Here is a 19,316-nt window from a genome sequence, read left to right as displayed (position 1 = left end):
ATTTTCTATTACCTATTCACAGCATTTTGGTGACCTATGTACCTTGACACCCAAAGTCTTTCTGGACCTCTGCTGCCTCTAGATTTTCATTAAGTGTGAGGCCTGAGCACTTAGGAAGACAGAACGAAAAGACAGCAGGAATAGCAGCTCATACAATATGATAATTTCAGATGTTGACAGGCCTGCTGGTTATTTGTCAGACTGTCTGATATCGATGGGTTTACTGGATTTTTTTTTCTCTTATTTTATTCACAATTCCAAAGAATTCACCCTGTTTAAGGCAGATTATGGTCCTCTAATAGAATCAAATAATGAGAGGCACCTTACTATGATAGAAATAGTAAGAAATGAAGAAATAAAGACAGAAAGCAGTAAGAATTAAAATTTTTCTGGGAAAAAAGCTCAATAAATGTTTGATCAGGAGCAGAATTGCAGATAGCACAGGTGAGTATACAGTCCTATATTTATTCAACATGTGCAAAGTCACAGAGTCAAGTAATAGCCTCATCAGTGACTAGCTGGAGTTCTTTAAGCCAGTATTCAAGTTTAGTCAGCAGGGGGAGCTCTCGACAAGGTGAGTTATTGTTTGGATTGCACCACAGCTGCAACCTGTACAGTCTTGGTGACACCTCAGATGTTGGGTGACTGCACAGAGGCCTTGGCCAGTCTGGAGATAGTTGAAAAGGGTCCATGTTCACCGTGGGAGATGAAAGTAGACAAGCAGTGGGGTTGTGGATCCTTACTCCTGTCATAGGTACTCAGTTGAGAGGTCACACAACACCAGGTTATAATCCAAAAGGTTTATTTGAAATCATAAGCTTTCGGTGCGCTGTTCCTTTGTCAGGTGAACTTCACCTGATTTCAAATAAACCTGTTGGACTATAACCTGGTGTCGTGTGACCTCGCATCTTGTCCACCCCAGTTCAACACTGGCATCTCCACATCACAGGTACTCAGCTGTTACCCCTTGAAATTTAACCATATGAGGTGGCATGAAGGAAGGTGTACTGTTCGTTAGTGGGTTGAGGAGGTCATTAGAATAAAGGCAGGCTTGGATTAGAGTAGTTTGCCTGTTTCAATTATGTTCCTGGTGTGTGGGCGTGGGGAAGCAATGTTGTTTGAGACTGGGAGCCAGGGTTAAAGAGTGCCTGTGGGAATGCACATTGTTGACTTGGACATCAATACTTCTGGTGTGGGCAAATTGGTATCATGCAGGTGCCCAGTATTCTGCAGTTGAATACATGATGGCAAGAGCAGAGATCCTCAGGGTCTTGGCCTGTGATCCTCATGAGGTATGGACCAGTTTACTGAGGTGATTGTTGCGGGTTTTAATTTTTTTTTGCAGGCTTGATGGAGGTGTTATCTGTATGCAAGGGTTCTGTCAAGAGTGGTGCATAGATAAACAGGGTGGTGATCAATCTTCAATCTCTGGCCATACAGGGTGATGTTCAGATCCTTTTTGCGCTGGCATGATGAAGGTGGAACATGTTAGAGAATGTTTTACTGGTGCTCTGTTGTAGGCATCATGTCACGCAGTTGTCAGCCAGCTTTGCAATATCATTCTTTAACGCAGGTTCCAGCTTGGAGAAAATCAGAGCCTGTTATGCCACAGCAAGTGTCACCTGCCTCGATAAACCTCCGGGACTGGGTTGGAGCTAGCTTTTTAGTGTTGCAAAGAGTTAGAGCTAAGGTGGACACTTGCGGTAGCCCATTCATCTGTTTCCTCCAGGTGCTAGTCATCACTCTGAACTGAACTGTCCCTGAACTGTCTGACCTGGAGTAGCAGTTCAACGGCATCGTAACCATGGGAGAACGTTTGGTATTTTGACAAATTGGGCAAGTAAGACTGCACCACATGTTGCAAGGTGGTCAAGGACAATTGCACCTTCTGAGATTCCTTTGAAAGTGATTAATGCAAGGGTCTGATCACATGTTTTTCCTTCTTGTTGAAAGCCTGCTTGGTCTGCACTCAGGGTGTTCTCCACTTCTGTGTTGATCCACTGTAGGATTAGATCCTCGAATATCTTGAAGCATAAAGACAGCAGGGATATTGGCCAGTGGTAATTTTGGGTCCCTGCCAGGTTTTGGGAAGTTAGAATGCCAAGATTTTAATGCCAGCTTAATGTCAACAGTTGCTGTGCTGCTTCAAGGTGGCAGTGGACTCTCCAAAATGTCTGACTTGAGCAACTGAAGCCTAGGTTCTTTGTTGTCTTTTCCCATCAGGCCTGGTGAGTACAGTACAGAGATTCAATCAGATGGTCTGCCATGTCTGGGTCAGTGGAGGATTGGAGCAAGGAAGCAGACCCTATTCCAGGTGAGGTATATACACAGTAGTATCGCTTGGAATGGTTCTGGTGGCTGCTTTGTAGATGGCTCTGCAGAAGCGACTGTGGGGATATTTCAGGATGGTATTATTATAACATCTTCTTCTAATTTCTTGCTATATTCATCCCAGTTGGCTTCTGCCAGGTTCTACCACTTCTTCTTTGAGATGGTGATGATTGGTGGTTCAAGTCCAATGTGGATCAGAAGTGGTCAGTGCTGGCTGTGTGTTGGGCAGAATTTGGCATGATGCAGGAAGTGGATTACTGTGTACTGAGCTGACCCTGCAGAAATCCAAATGATAGTCACATTTCAATCTGGCAGAGACCAAAGTTCCAGGCTGCTTGGGATCACGGATGAGAGAGCAAGGTCATACTGCGAGGTCCAGTTTGCAAGTTTCCAATGCTGATAGGCCACTGGAGTGCAAATTTTATAAAGTCTATTTCACACTCACTATCTAATACATCTCACAACAACATAGAGTAACTAATGCAAATCTGGCACCCACTCAAACAGCAGCTTTACGGGAAAGGACACCAAATTTAATAGCAAGTAACTTTCTATCTAACATAGTCTCTGCTTACTTCCCAAACCCTCGCCTATTTTCCACTGAATCAAAATTGTACTTCACTGCATTACTAAGCTACGTGTGATATGTGCATTCAACTAGAGCTGCAGGTTACCGGATTAAAGTACTTTGGGGGAAGGAAAAGTTGTGTTTACAGAAATTGGCTGCTTCTTAGCCCAATGAAGTCCTGCCTATTTAGTTAAAACACCGGTCTATTTGCTATTCATGTTAAGTTACATCAAGAAGGAAAGAAAATGCAAGGTCACTTTTAGGCTATTGGTTTGTAAATAATTCTGCTTACTCAAGGGCTGGAAAGCGTTACAATGCTAAACTCATTAAGCCCAAGCGAAAGAACACACTGCCTAGATGGTCGCTGCCCATTTCAATGGATTGCACCCATGTTAGTGAATGGTTAGCTGTCATCTAGCTGCAGATCAGCTTGGATCTTTGGCTTGAAGTGTCATTGTTAAAAATGGAGATGTCACTGGGAAAAAAGGAATCACTGGCCTCTTCTGCCAGTTCCAACAAGGTTGGTAACATATCGGTCTCATCTGTCCCCTTCACATCCTCCTTTGAGAGAGACAGATTGTTGCAATCTCTCCTTTCAATTTCATCTAAAAAGAGAAAGCAAAAGAATAATTTACAGAAACAGAATGATGTGTGTGTAATCTCTTCTTAACCAGATATGCACACATATTTATACCATCAAATCCTGAGAAACAAACAATTGATGCCAGTGGGTCCAGGCATTTCTCAATGTCCGAACCCAAACCAAGCTGGGCTTTTCCTATTTGCTCGGTTTAGAATTCTGCAATTCTAATAAAGTCATTTTTTTCTATATTTTATCAGAATATTAATCAGAGATTTATTGCAAAATAACCAAGGGCGGCTGACCTTGTTCAGTCTGTAATCCTGTGTAATCTCGTTCCTCTTGTGGAATTCTGCAGTTTTGCCCATTTGCCTTCTGCAAGAACAAATCCAGTAACTGAATTACAACGCATAATCTTCTGTACTGATGAGAAAAAGATATCCAGCAAATAAGCAATTCCAAAATTCTGATTAACAGCAAGCTCAATGTTGTTGGAACAGTTTTCCCCTCAGGTCCTGAGACACTGGCTTGCTGAAAGCCAGCCATCCAGTAAATGGTTTTCAGTCAAATGTGACACTAGCCAGCGAGGACCAAGAGGCTTTGATATGTCAGATGGTTAATTCTGTTTCCACCCAATACCCTGCTCCCCCAAGAGGATTGCAATCAAGAATTAATGCCATTATTTCCACCCCTAATCCAAAAACGCCCAAGCCTATTGCAGTTGTTTTCCAGCTCAGAAAAAAAAACATGCTTATCAATAATTTCTGAGTCCAGAGGAATTTATTGGCATGTCCCATCTGGAATTACCACTTTCAAAACAACATGCTTTTAAGAAGTTCGGGACTCAATATTAGAGTTCACTCAAATGCTCCTCAATGGTAATAATAGGCAGATTGCAAAAAGGCAAGTAACCTGTACCCTTTTAATTGTGCAGCAGACAGAATGCAAATTTTATATTGCCTATGCATTTCCAAGATGTTTGAGTGCAGCCAGCACTCCCTGCACATCAGAAGGGAGACCTATACTGTGATTGCCCTACACTACTTACAGCCAACCTGTACCACTCAAGGATGCACTGTGGCTGCCGGTGGTGCCAAGATCATTGTGAACATTGTGCTATGGAAGATTTAACAGTGGCGGACCATGACAGAGAGCAATGTTTTTGAGCACTGCATTGGAGGTGCTGGTGAAAAGGAGTGATGTCCTGTATCCATAGGGAAGCCACAGGTCCTCCAGATAATGCTCAAGATAGCAGTGGGAAGAATTAGTGATGAAGGTCAAAACCAACAATGCAGCTTGCTTTAAAGACCTGAATTCAGTGCAGGACGAAGTTTAATAATTTCACAAGCTGTCAAGGTCAAGAGTGCATCTTCAAATGCAAGTTGCTACCAACTGCGCCACTGGAGGTTGCGGGGCGGGGTGGGGGGGGGGGGGGGGGCGTTGGAATCCTTCATGCCATTTAACGGATATTGAGGTATTTAAGGGGGGGCCTGGAATGAAGCATGAAACTTTGAAATGGCAGCACTGATGCCAAATCAGCAATACATAATGACTCACTTAATGATCTGCCTGCTCTGCATGCTGCTGCCAATACACACACCCCTTTCTAAATATGACTTTCCAAATATAACTTCCAACCCATCTTTCAGCAGAAGTACATGCATGTGTCGCAGACACCAATTTGAGAGTTTAAAAAATCGTGTCACCCAGAACTGGGCCCAATTGAGCCCCAAGGTGTTTCTCAAATGAGGAATTAAAGTCAATCAAAAGAAGCAACAAGTATACGTTCAAGCAACAGGATGCACAAGGACATAACTATTCAGAGTCACTCTGTCGATACAAAGCAAAACTGGTCATCACAGAGCTCTGATAAAAGGTCACCAACCTCAAACCTTAACTCAGTATCAAACCTGCAGAGTATTTCCAAGATTTTCAGTTTTTATTTCCGGTGTTCATGGTACTCATTTTGTCCAATGTTCCCTGCTCATTAACTGCTAATTTGGGTAACAATTCGCTTCCTCTCACCTCTCTCAAACCAGTTGACAGAAATGCTAGCTGCTTAAAATACCATTGCCATGGTCTAAGTACCTTGCTGGTGTCCAGTCCTACTTCAGGATATGATGTTACTAATCCTCCAGTTGAGGGGTTGAAGAGCTATGGGGAAAAACAGTAAAGACACAGTCAGCTCTCACTAATGCCTCCTGTGCTTGTCTCAAATGTGAAAGATCTCATTACTCGAGTGTGGTGGACAAGTGAGTTTGTGACAATCTTGTACATGTTGCAGACTATCCAGAACTTAATGCTTCTACTTGTTTAGTCCAGATCAGGTTATTTGTGATGATGTTACATTTGAGCAAAAAAATGGCAAGATAATTTTGCTGAGAAGTTTTTTTTTGTCCCATGAAAGAGGTAAAGAAAGGACAGTGGCATTTATTCCACTAGATTCCACAAATTCTCAAAATGATGAAGGCTGCTTTACACAACAATTTGGAAGGTTAAGTTTTTAAATTCTCATGTGGCACAAATAGAAAAACGGGTGTAAAAAAAATAGCTCATTTTTCAAATTACTCAACAATCATCATTCAACCCAACCCTATCGAGATTTTCCTTTTAACTTGGTGAGTGACCACAGAATTGTTAAATTTTCAAAAACATTTTGATTTTCACGGGTGCTATCATTGCTTTTAATTCTCTTTACAAAGTAGATGTGGAACCAGTGAAGGCCATCTGGCTTAGCATGTGTTGGGGTTCTGAGGAAAACCTGAACCGTTAACTTAATTTCTCTTTCCACAGGTGCTGCCAGACGTTGAGTGCTTCCAGCATTTTTTGTTTTTACTCCTGTGCTTTACTAATTCTTTGCAAATTACCTCGTGTTTCTCCACTGGACTGTCATTCCAATAGCATGTCTACTGAGAGACAATCATTCCTGAAATTTCTGGTGCAACAAGCATGATTATTGCCGATTTCGCTTTCTTCTCCTCTCTCCTGAAGGCAGTCTCGGTGTGGTATTGGATCACAGGCACTATCAAGTATTTGACACAAGTGGTCATCTTCAGAAACATGCCTTGATGAGAGCGAGCAGAATAATCCACCATGGAGATTCTCACAGCAGGGTTTGATCTGGTCCTAAACAAGCTTCCACATACATTTTCCGACAAACGTCAAATGGTTAGTGATCAGCAGCAGAAATCCTGGTTGAATGTTTCCCCTCTGAGAGTTACAGATAGCAACAATACTGCCCAGCTACTGACTCCATCTAACTAAGCAGACAGCAATCGTACTTGGGACGTTCTGACCTGTACATCATCTAAACTATTGATTTATCATAGGTGTCTTATTCAGAACGCTTTGTCTTTCTCTGTAAAATTTACCAATAACATTATCCTATCCCATACAAACACTGCTCTTTGACTAGAGGACTCAGGAAGCATGCTCATGCGACATTTAATATTCATGCCAATATTTTGCAAATAGAGGAAAATGCATCCTCCGCGTGATTAGCAAGATAGATAGATAAAGATCCAGATATTACATTATCTTTAGAAACAAAAATGAACACTTTTGACTCACATCATTGAGTAAATCCAAATTAGTGCTTAATCGGGTGTTGCTGAGTGAGGAATGTATTTGAGCCAAGCTGTTGTCAATCATATCCAAATGGTCAATTATTTCACTCCTAAATAGAAAGGGAGAATAAAACAAAAATGTATAATCTATTCAACGTATCAGGGCAATTAGTGTATTATTCCTGACCCCAGCATCACAGTGACACCATTAACCAGGACTACGATGACAATTTTATGGATCGTTTGGAACAAATTGTTAATTTTGTGGATTGATCAATACTACACTGCCAATTTTGTGACAGTTTGTTTTGCAAACACACAACAAAAAGTCTGTACAAGCAACTAAACTCACCAGCAGAAGTACAAAAATAGCTGGGATGGAAAGAGAATATATCACATTGAGAGTAGAAAGTGCTCTATGGAATGTTATAGCAAAGTACAAAGTTCTTTACCCTTCTGGGGTGGAATGGATGCAATGGCTTCTCTTCCCAATCTTTATCTGTTATCTCTGCAGTTTCCCCAAAGATCTATTCTTCGATTTCTCATCTACAAGTTACTCCTCAGAGATATCAGAAATCATATCAGGTTCCACATGGATACCGATGACACACTGTTCTAGCTCACCACCACCTCCTTTGACCTCTCAATTGTCTCTGATCTGTCACACTGCTCATCTAATATTGAATAAGCAGAAATTTCCTCCAACTAAATAATGGGAGGACTAAGTAATTGTCTTTGTACCTCAACAGGGTGGTGTCTTAGGCCCTTTAGTGGCTTCGTCATTGACCTTCCTTCCATCATAAGGTCAGAATTGGGATGATTGCTGGTGACTGCACAATGTTCAGCACCATTCACCATTTCTCAGATGCTGAAGCAGTCCATGCCCAGATGCAGAAAGACCCGGACAATATCCTGGCCTGGGCTAACAAATGGCAAGTAACATATCGTGCCACACAAGTGTCAGGTAATGGCCATCTCCAACAAGACAGAATTTAACCATTGTCCCTTGACAATCAATGGCATTACGATTGCTGAATCCCCCACTATCAACATCCTGAGAGTTACCATTGACCAGAAACTGAACTGGACTAGCCATATAAATGCGGTAGCTACAAGAGTAGATCCGAGACTAGGAATCCCAGAATCCCTATAGTGCACAAAAGGAGGCCATTTGGCCCATTCAACCTGCACCAACAACAATCTTAACCAGGCCCTATCCCCGTAACCCCATCCTGCTAGCCCCCTGACACTAAGGGGCAATTTAGTATGGCCAATCAGCCTAACTTGTACATCTTTGGCATGTGGGAGGGAACCAGAGCACCAGAGAAAACCCCGCAGCCACACAGAGGGAGAATGTGCAAACTCCACACAGCCAGTCTTCTGAGGCCGGAATGGAAATCGGGTCCCTGGTGCTGTGAGGCAGCAGTGCTAGACGTTGTGCCACCATGCCTCACGTAACTCATTTTCTGACTCCCCACAGCCTGTCCACCGTCTACAAAGGCACAAGTCAGGAGTTTAATGGAATCCTCTCCACCAGCCTGGATGGGTGCAGTTCCAACAACACTCAAGAAGCTTGACACTATCCAGGACAAAGCAGCCCACTTGATTGCTATCCCTTTCATAAACATTCACTACCTCCACCACTAACACACAATGACAGCAGTGTGTACCATTTGCAAAATGCACTGCAGGAACTCTCCAAGACTTCTCGGACAGCACCTTCCAAACCCACAACTGCTACCATCTAGATGAACAAGATAACAGATATCTGGGAACACCACCACCTGGAAGTTCCATTCCAAGTCACACACCATTCTGATGTGGAAATATATCACTGTTCCTCCACTGTCGCTGGGTGAAAATGCTGGAATTCCCTCTCTAACAGCACTGTGAGTGTACCTACACCTCAGGGACTGCAGCAGTTCAAGAAGGCAGCTCACCACCACCTATTCGCGGGCACCTAGAGATAGGCAATAAGCACTGGCCTAGCCAGTGTCACCCACATCCTGTAAATTAAATTTTAAAAATCCCGTTTCCTGTCAACCATTTCCATCTTCAATAACTGTCTTAAGTTGCAGACAGCTTTTGTCAGGTTAGGTGCTGAGCATGACCCAAAGTTGGATTTTCAAGCACAGATCTGCATCAAGACTGCCCACTTCTACACTATCAGTGGGCTCCAACCTCCACTTATCTCATCTGCTGTGGAAACTATCATCCATCCTTTTGTTACCTCCAAACTGATTACTCCAAAGCTCTTCTGGCTGGCCTCTCCATCTTCCATTCTACTTAAAGTTGTGATCATTCAAAGTTCTGCTGCCACAATGAACTCACTTCACATTTCATTCAATAAATCACCCCTTTGCTTGCTGACCTTCTCTGGCTCCCTATCTGACACCACTCCAAATCTTAAAATTATCCTGGTCTTCAAGCCCCTCACTGACTTCCACCCATCGGTGTAGCCTCCTCCAGTGCGACAGGCTCTCAAATCTCCACAGTCCTCCGATTCTGGCCTCCTGTACATCCGATTTTAAAATCGTTCTGGCAGCCAAACCTTCAGTTGACTAGGCCCCAAACCTCTCTCTCTCCGCCTCACTTTCCTTCTTTGAAATGCTCCTAACACCCTCCCTCTGATCAGCAGGTTGCTGGATCACCTTTCCTCATTCTGCTGCTCAGTGTCAAAAATATTTCTACTGATAGTGTCCTTGGGATGTTTACTACATTGAATGCACGATATAAACAGAAGCTGTTGTTGTTGTAGTCCTTCATCCTGACAGTGGATGGAAAAATTAGAATTATAAACTAATAGTTCAATGTGGGCAGACAACATAGAATCAGAGTGCCTACTGTGCAGGAGGTGGCTATTCGGCTCATCAATCCCACCCGAGCCCTATCCCAATAACCCCACATATTTAACTCTGCTGGTCCCCCTGACACTAAGGGGCAATTTAGCATGGCCAATCAACCTAACCCACACATCTTTGGAGTGTGGGAGGAAGCCAGAGCTCCCAGAGGAAACCCACGCAGACACCGGGAGAATGTGCAAACTCCACACAGACAGTGATCCGAGGCCGGAATCGAACCTGGGTCCCTGGTGCTGTGAGGTGCCAAGAATAATGCGGATCTCTATTACTTTGTTAACATTGATCCAGAAACATTGACCTGTCTAACACCTTATTGGCTTAAGTGCTTGGCCATAGTTATTTAGCATGGTGTAACCTGGATAAAATTTTGATCCGCATTTATTTGTAAACCTTACGGTCCTGTTATTCCAATGTTGTAATCTTTCACCGAATTATTGGTCTAGACTTGTACATTGCAGCAATAATCAAGTTATGTTCAAAGAGAGACAAGTTGCTTTTCATCTTCAACATGTACCACTACTATAAATAATATTTGATGGAACTGATGGATTCAATCAATGACTTGTCTTGAAGCCCTGAGACTGTGACTTAAGAACATTCATCCATCTTCATACCCATCGTTTGACCCTTATCTCTTGTCTTCCACTAACATTCCACCACAACATCCTGGCATTTAGACTGAGTACCCAATCTTTGTTCAGGTACAGAAAAGGAACATGGTCAAATCAGCCAAGCAGCCCACTCCTTCCAAGATTACGTACAATCACAGAAAGGGGAAAACAGAATTGTTAACTTTTAAACAGATTCTCACTGGTCAGAAGTTTCTTCTGCGGCCATTTGACAGTTTTCATCCAGGAGATCGTCGTACAGATTATGCGATGCGAATGGTGATGACGCTGTGCTTGGAGCTGCAACTAGATTGTCCGTATCTGTACTGAACAGTGTTTCTCCAGTACTCAGCTTTCCAGTCACAAAGCTGTAGGAGGGAGAAATGGACACGTCTGAATCAAGAAGAACCATCCTCAGAGTCAATGCTACGAATGGAGTTAAGTTATGATGACAGAGATGACAAATGTCAGTTGTGAAGCAAATTGGAAGACTGCACTAGATCAGAACTGAATAGATCCAATATAATTATTCCAAAATTGAGAGATAAAGAAAACAAATGTGGTGAAATTAACTACATTGATCAAAGGGGACAGTAACGAGAGGACATAGACTGAACTGCCAGATTTGGTTTATGCCCATTTTGCTACAAAAAATATCCTGGTCTGATTTATCAAAATGTTATTAGTCAATTAAATTTAGTTCAAGGGCATAAAATGCCCACGGCAGCAAGAGGCTTTGGGTTGGAAGAGGGCATGTAGTTTCAGGAGATTTGTGGAGCTGCACTATTGCGCTTGTATATGACTCCAGCCCGAGATATCAAGGGCCCAATTCTCCCATCGCAATGCGCTAATGTTTTGGCGTGTCAGGTTGGGAGATGCTCGTGTCGGCCATTTTGCAGGATTCACACATGTGTTTCCGATGTATATGTGTCTACCAACACCGGAGAGCAGGTGCGGTCGAGACCACGCTGGAAACTGGCGGGAAGACCAGGTAAGTGATTTTAATCTATTTCTAATGTAATTTAAACGTCATTATTGGGCCCGGGACTGAATTCTCCGGGCCTGAAAGCATTTCCCACCCCGCGAGGAGTATTTCACTCTGGCGGAGTCTAAAGTAGTTCCCCACATTCCCGGCATTACCAAGAGACCCTGCTGGAGTGAAGGGGGAGGGGGCAATCGAGGCCCCCCAGGGGATCAAGTGGTGGTGGGAAGGGGTGGTGCTCCCTAGGCATGGGCACCCTGGCAGTACCAGCCTGTCTGCCCCCCAGCACTGCCCAAGGGGTACCTTGGCACTGCCCACCAGGCAGTGCCAAGGGAGCGGAACCTAGGGGTGATAGGTGGGATGCCACTCTGCACAGGGATTGGTCGGGGCTGGAGGGAGGCCAGTGATCAGGATGGGCTTGCAGGGGGGGGGGGGGGGGGGGGGCATGCGCAGATGCCCAGAACTGTCAGACTTTGACGTGAATAGGCCCGCACTCCGAGCTTTTCATGATAATCACGATTGTGCACAGAGTGTGGGAGAGTCGAGTCTGAACTCCCACTGAGAAAACAATCGTGATTTACACCAGTTATCCCGCGAATTCAGCGCTTAGAATTATTTTCGGGAGAATCGGGCCCCAAGAGTTATTAATTCATTTGAGACAAGAGATTAGGTATTCATATTGATTAATATAACTTCTTTCCTGTAAACAACCTAGTCCTATTACACCAGATAGCAGACAAGGAAGATAGTTTTTTGGGGAACCCCATCCAGATGGTGGGTTGTCAGTTTAGTTGGCAGCTTTACTGGTCAACCCTCAACCAGGACGAGCCGACAGAAGACAAGAGGTCAATCTGCTAACTTGCTATTGCAAGGTAACAATGGAACAGTTGACCAAGTGGCCAGGTGTCATTTCTGGAAGCTCTATATCCCAAGAGGTCTGTCTGAAAAGGTTGGTGACTGCTACAGGAATGAGGTTGTCTGCCCCACAAAATCTCTAAAAGTTACATTTTTATGCCACATTTGGAAAAAATAAGTTCAATCAGACAAAGACCATTACCTTGGCTCTTCACTAGACTGCCCTGAACTCCCAATCAGATGCGTGATTTCAGAGATGATAACGCCTCCTGGATAAACACTGCTTTTTTCACAGGTTTCACATTTCTTGACATAATGAATAAAATAATGGGCATTACTTCTGTGCATTTCATGTGTTAATTCATCTTTATTTGGCTAGGGTGCACTCAATCTAGACCCCATAAATCTATTGTACTAAAATTCAAAATGCTGAACCCCTGAAAAATTGCAGAAATTGCCCTAAATTTGCTAAGAAACTACAACCTCTAAGTATGTGTCAATCCTCTTCAGTACTCAATTCTTAATCCACCTTCCCTTCCTAGTTCTTGAAGCCATGTTGCTATTCTTTCTCCCATCCCCTTAATAATGTAGCCACCTTCCTGGCTTCATAATGGCATCTCTCCTCCCACTATTCACCAGTCTACAGAACTAGTCCTCGCCATCTTAAAGTTTATTTATTAGTCACAAGTAAGGTTTATATTAACACTGCAATGAAGTTACTGTGAAATTCCCGTCTCTAGATTTAAATATAAACCTCTAGATTTAGGGAAAGCAGAGAAAGAAAGGGAACATCAAGAGTTGCTGCACAACCTGGGCAGAAATCGTTGATCCTGTGGGGCTTCTTGAACATAGAAATTTTCAAACAGTTCGCAATCTCTTGGAGTTGCAAAATTTGGTAGGAGGAGAGAGGAGTGTGAGATGAGAGTTTATGACAAGCAGGATAATTTTTGCAGAGAAGTACATTTTCTGCAGATTCAATGGTAAAATACAGTAGAGATGGCCAGTGGTACTAGCCATAAGGATGGCTAGCAAGGGAACAAAATGTCACATAGGATGGCTGCTGTGTAAAGATACGCTAGTGGGGAAATCTAGCTGGAGTATTACCATGTATATAAAATAAGGTAAGAAGTCTCACAACACCAGGTTAAAGTCCAACAGGTTTATTTGGTAGCAAAAGCCATTAGCTTTCGGAGCGCTCGCTGCTCCTTCGTCAGGTAAGTGGGAGTTCTGTTCACAAACGGGGCATATAAAGACACAAACTCAATTTACAAAATAATGGTTGGAATGCGAGTCTTTACAGGTAATCAAGAAACAGAAACAGAAACAGAAACCCTACAGTGCAGAAGGAGGCCATTCGGCCCATCGAGTCTGCACCGACCACAACCCCACCCAGGCCCTACCCCCACATATTTACCCGCTAACTACACATCTCAGGGACAATTTTTTTTTAACCTGGCCAATCAACCTAACCCGCACATCTTTGGACTGTGGGAGGAAACCAGAGTACCCGGAGGAAACCCACGCAGACACGAGGAGAATGTGCAAACTCCACACAGACAGTGACCCGAGCCGGGAATCGAACCCGGGACCCTGGAGCTGTGAAGCAGCAGTGCTAACCACTGTGCGACCGTGCCGCCCTCTTAAAGGTACAGACAATGTGAGTGGAGAGGGGGTTAAGCACAGGTTAAAGAGATGTGTATTGTCTCCAGCCAGGACAGTTAGTGAGATTTTGCAAGCCCAGGCAAGTCATGGGGGTTACAGAGAGTGTGACATGAACCCAAGATCCCAGTTGAGGCCGTCCTCATGTGTGCAGAACTTGGCTATCTGTCTCTGCTCAGCGACTCTGCGTTGTCGTGTGTCGTGAAGGCTGTCTTGTAGAACGCTTACCCGAAGATCAGAGGCTGAATGCCCGTGACCGCTGAAGTGTTCCCCAACAGGAAGAGAACACTCTTGCCTGGTGATTGTCGAGCGGTGTTCATTCATCCGTTGTCGTAGCATCTGCATGGTCTCCCCAATGTACTATGCCTCGGGACATCCTTTCCTGCAGCGTATCAGGTATGATGTGGAGATGTCGGCGTTGGACTGGGGTAAACACAATAAGAAGTTTAACAACACCAGGTTAAAGTCCAACAGGTTTATTTGGTCGTCCAGTACTTCCCCGGAGCGGAGAAGCTATGACATCTTCTCCGGAGCCTTCAACATGTCATTGATGAAGATGAACATCTTGCCAAGGCCATCCCCACACCCCCACTTCTTGCCTTCAAACAACCGCACAACCTCAAACAGACAATTGTCCGCAGCAAACTACCCAGCCTTCAGGAGAACAGTGACCACCACACCACACAACCCTGCCACAGCAACCTCTGCAAGACGTGCCAGATCATCGACACGGATGCCATCATCTCACGTGAGAACACCATCCACCAGGTACACGGTACATACTCTTGCAACTCGACCAACGTTGTCTACCTGATACGCTGCAGGAAAGGATGTCCCGAGGCATGGTACATTGGGGAGGCCATGCAGACGCTACGACAACGAATGAATGAACGCCGCTCGACAATCACCAGGCAAGACTGTTCTCTTCCTGTTGGGGAACACTTCAGCGGTCACGGACATTCGGCCTCTGATCTTCGGGTAAGCATTCTACAAGGCGGCCTTCATGACACAACGCAGAGTCGCTGAGCAGAGACAGATAGCCAAGTTCCGCACACATGAGGACGGCCTCAACCGGGATCTTGGGTTCACGTCACACTATCTGTAACCCCCACGACTTGCCTGGGCTTGCAAAATCTCACTAACTGTCCTGTCTGGAGACAACACACATCTCTTTAACCTGTGCTTAACGCTCTCTCCACTCACATTGTCTGTACCTTTGAGACTTGGTTACCTGTAAAGATTCGCATTCCAACCATTATTTTGTAAATTGAGTTAGTGTCTTTATATGCTTTGTTTGTGAACAGAACTCCCACTCACCTGACGAAGGAGCAGCGAGCGCTCTGAAAGCTAGTGGCTTTTGCTACCAAATAAACCTGTTGGACTTTAACCTGGTGTTGTGAGACTTCTTACTGTGTTTACCCCACTCCAACGCCAGCATCTCCACATCATAAAATAAGGTACATCTCACCCGAGAGTGCACGATGCAGCCACTGGGTGGAGGAGTTTGAAAAACATTTCAGTACCTATTACAGGCATCCTTCACATTGAATATACACAAAAATAAACAGCCTTCTTCAAAAAAGTTAATTAAAGGCTTTTCTTTCAAAGCTCCCAAGCCAGACCTAGCTCTCAGTTGTTCCTTCTAAGAATATTTTTTGTCGTAGCACCAATTAATTCTCAGTTCCACTGGGCAAACTGATACATAAATCTCTCAAAAAAAAAGTTCTGAAAAAGGCCCAGTGAAAATAATGTGCGGTGGTCAGCACCTTACAGTGAAGCTTCGAGCTTAGTACAAGTTAAAGTTCTCCCAGTCACTCAACAGATCTCTGGAAGTAATTCTTCTAAACTAGACATTCAACCTGGATATGAAGAGCAAGATAACACCGGAAACATCCAAAAGACAAGAAAAGCGATTATAATTCAAATCGGGATAAATAACTTCACACTAGAGAGATTCCTCAAGTCTCAATTTTATTAACATCGTTAATCCTTCCTTTCATCTGCTTTATTATATCTTGCATGGTCTTCCTCCTCTTTGCATTGTGGTTTTGAAATCACACCTTTTCCTATATTTAACCCATTCTTTACCAGGAGCTCAAAATTGCTGCAATTCTTCAACCCACTCAGCTTCTTCTATATCTTCAGGATTTTAAAACCAAACTTATCACCTAATTACTACTTACTGATTTACCCAAAAGTCATTCCTACATCTTTGAGAATCTGTCTTACACTACGACTCCTGACCCTTCACCAGGTTTCTTAGCAAACACACAAGTTTCTAACTTACCGGAATACCATGTACAGCTGTGCCATCCTGGCCGCTGTCCATAGTGATGGGCCGACTATACTTGGAGTAGGAATGAGGCATACCAGAAGTCCCAATCATCAGAGGCCTAGAAGAATGATTTGCAACAAGTTACTAAAGGTTAAAGAAAGCAATTTTAAAATTGCACGATTGAATAGTTTTGATGGTGTTGGATAATCAATGGTAAGACCTGATATTGGACAACTTCTTGAATATACGGACATGAAATTCAAGACATCCTCAAAATGGGCACAGAGGTAATAATGCCTGATCAACCCACACCTGTTGCTTCTAATGCAGGCTGCATGCAAACTTCAGACTGTCTGCTCATTTAAATAATCTGCACACAGCTAGGGTTAAGCTTCACACAGGACATCGAATTACAAAATCATGAGTCTAGCACCACTTGCAGGTCTTAGAGGAGGTGTATTATAGCTGGAGTAGGTGATAAAGCTGGTTGCAGAAGGGAGTGTGAGCTAGAAGAATGGCAGAGGAGGAGTCTCACATTTTACTACACTGTAGAGAAACCTTGGATGAGGAGGCACACAGGAAGACAGATGTCACCTATCCAGAGGGCAAGGCGATCCTTTAGACAAGTTCTCAGAAGACAGTGGAAGCAGATAGCTGTGGTGATGAATCCTAGGAGTGTAGCCTGAAGAGGCAGTGCCACAAAAAGTTCAATTACCTTACATCAGGAGTCAAGGTTAGCAAACGCATCTGCAAATGTCATATCCCGCCAACTGTCACTAGCCTTACACACTGCTCAATGCACCACACCCTCCATTACACATCTACCTATAATTTCCATCACAACTCAAATCTAACTTTCATAAGCCTCACATCTCCCTCACACACTTTATGCAAGCTATGAGATGTGGGTGTTGGATATATAGCAGTACCCACTGCCAGCTTTTAACCCATGACAGCCAGATTGCCCCTCTCTTGTAGGACAAGGTAGCACAAGCACATAACCGTGGGCAGCAGCAACCAACCAGCATGGGCTGGCAAGGCTGCAGGTCTTCATCCTATGGAGGCAACAGTGCTTGCTGTCTTTGGAGCAACCGCAGGTTATGCGGCAGCAGGAAGATGACAATATGTTCATGCCTAATATTCCTTCACACAATCCACTCACCCCCTCATCATACAGACTCTTCTGATATACAGGATGTAACCCTTTCCTCCTTCCTCTCCTCACAGCACTTACTTTGTGTCTTTCTCCTGTCATACATCCAAGAATAGTGGCCTGACCAGGCAGTGATGCAGGAACAAGCAGTGACAGAGGAAGAGACTGATGAAGAAACACCAGCACCTGCTCTCAAACTCACAACTAATGGTTCAGATACTGACATGGTGTGTATTGTATAAAGGTAGGATATGCACGTGGTGAGATTCTGGACATGAGTTGCCAATTTGCCAGAGGGCAAAGTCACATACAACTTGTGCAGAGGACTTGGGTGAGGGCCTTGATGGGGTATCATACGGAAAAAGGCTGGCAGGTGTGCACTATGAGCTGTTCAGTGCACCAACCGGTCTGCCAGAGAGCCATGGAGGAGCTCAACACCAAATTGGCACAGAACTAGGAGTCCATCCTCTGTAAGTGGTAACCAACTCCTATGAAAACTTATGGATCCAACCACATTGTAGCCAAAGATAGCTGTTATCTCAGCCTCCCATCACAGCACAAACAGAAAGCACACAACATCAGAGAGCAGCAGCGGAAGCTCAGATTGCAGTTATATCACCAGGAGGGGGCAGCTTGCTGCCACACAGACAGCTGCTACAATAGCTTCAGATGCCAGTGCTGAAGGGGCTTTCTAACTCAATCTCTCTAACAGATTATTAGGATTGCGGAGGTACTTCTCCAGGGGATGGCAATGGCTCAGTGGAGCAAACCTGCTGTCCTCCCTCGGGATGACAATCACACCACTGCCACTCTGCCAGTGCCCTTGTTGTTGCCAATCAAGCAACCAACCCAGACACTGTTAAGTATTAATATGGTTTATCAGTATTGGTAAAGTACATAAACAGCAGAGAGGTTTATTAGCAGTAGCTAGGTTGCTAAGAAGTAGATCGAAGAATGGCAGGGCTGCTCCGACCTCCAGAGTGTGTTGGAGGAAAGCGGAGGAAACCAATGGAGATATGGAGAGAGAACGTGCAAACTCCATACAGTCACCCAAAGCTGGAATCAAACCCATGTGTCTGGCAGTAAGGCAGCAGTGCTGTGCCATCCCAAAGAATGACTGGAGGAGTAATAGTGATAGGTGATGGAACAGGCAGTTGTTTCAGCAGCTGCAAATGTGATCTATGACATCTCCCTTGCACCAAAGTTAAGGCTATCACTAAACAGCTGCAGAGCACCAGACCTGCTCTCAGGGATATGGGATCTGTATAGGCAGGACGGATTGTGCAGGAATTGAGCCAGGACCAAGCGCCTTGTGGGTTGATTTGCTAGCGGGATTGGGGAGTCTAACTTGGCAAACGTGTGGGAAACAGGATGTAATAGCATACCAAGTTACACAGAATACTAGGAGAGATAGATAGCACTAGAACAGGGTATCAAGTTATCGAGTCGGGTAAAGTAATTGGGCAGAATTTTCCCAAACAAATTCGAAGTGTTATACCAATGAGAAAATGGGAGTCCTCCACGCCAGTATTATCGGCACTTTGACAGCTGGGAGCTGTGCACTGGTACGGGGAGAAGGGGGTGGGGTGGCGGTAGAGCCTAAAGTCGGCTTCAGAGTGCTCATGCGCCATTGCGCAATGCACCCCAAACTGCCCGGCACACATGCCCGATGGGCACTGCCTGGCCATGCCGGGGGTTTCAATAGCCTCCAATCCCCCCAGCGTGGTCATGACACCTGGTCTCCACTACTGAAGGGCAGTCATGATTTGTGCTGATATGAAGCCTCGCTAGAGAGGTTGGAAGCATCCGGGAAGGGCCGGACTTGTAAATGGCACGTAGGTGCAGGCGATCTAATGGTAATGAGCTTTGCGCTATTTC

General features: G+C 44.4%; 1 protein-coding gene across 5 annotated transcripts in view; it reads right to left on the bottom strand.

The window, feature by feature from the left end:
* Window positions 1-1,341: 1,341 nt before the first annotated feature.
* LOC144492861 (heat shock factor protein 1-like) overlaps window positions 1,342-19,316 on the bottom strand; it is a 62,093-nt gene continuing 44,118 nt past the window's right edge. Inside the window, exons 7-13 of one of the 5 annotated variants that reach the window (XM_078211389.1) lie at window positions 16,298-16,403; window positions 12,554-12,657; window positions 10,718-10,882; window positions 7,050-7,155; window positions 5,568-5,633; window positions 3,785-3,902; window positions 1,342-3,504 (exon numbers count right to left, since the gene is read on the bottom strand). In XM_078211389.1, coding sequence (XP_078067515.1) covers window positions 3,314-3,504; window positions 3,785-3,902; window positions 5,568-5,633; window positions 7,050-7,155; window positions 10,718-10,882; window positions 12,554-12,657; window positions 16,298-16,403 — 856 coding nt within the window. In that variant the 3' untranslated portion in view covers window positions 1,342-3,313. The remainder of the gene's footprint in view (window positions 3,505-3,784; window positions 3,903-5,567; window positions 5,634-7,049; window positions 7,156-10,717; window positions 10,883-12,553; window positions 12,658-16,297; window positions 16,404-19,316) is intronic. The other 4 variants (XM_078211390.1, XM_078211394.1, XM_078211391.1 and 1 more) reach the window with 4 other exon arrangements.

The sequence above is a fragment of the Mustelus asterias genome, chromosome 4 (assembly GCF_964213995.1).
Source record: "Mustelus asterias chromosome 4, sMusAst1.hap1.1, whole genome shotgun sequence".
Classification (NCBI taxonomy): domain Eukaryota; kingdom Metazoa; phylum Chordata; class Chondrichthyes; order Carcharhiniformes; family Triakidae; genus Mustelus; species Mustelus asterias.
The sequence above is the reverse complement of the archived record's forward strand: the minus strand, read 5'-3'. Positions and strand labels throughout refer to the sequence as shown.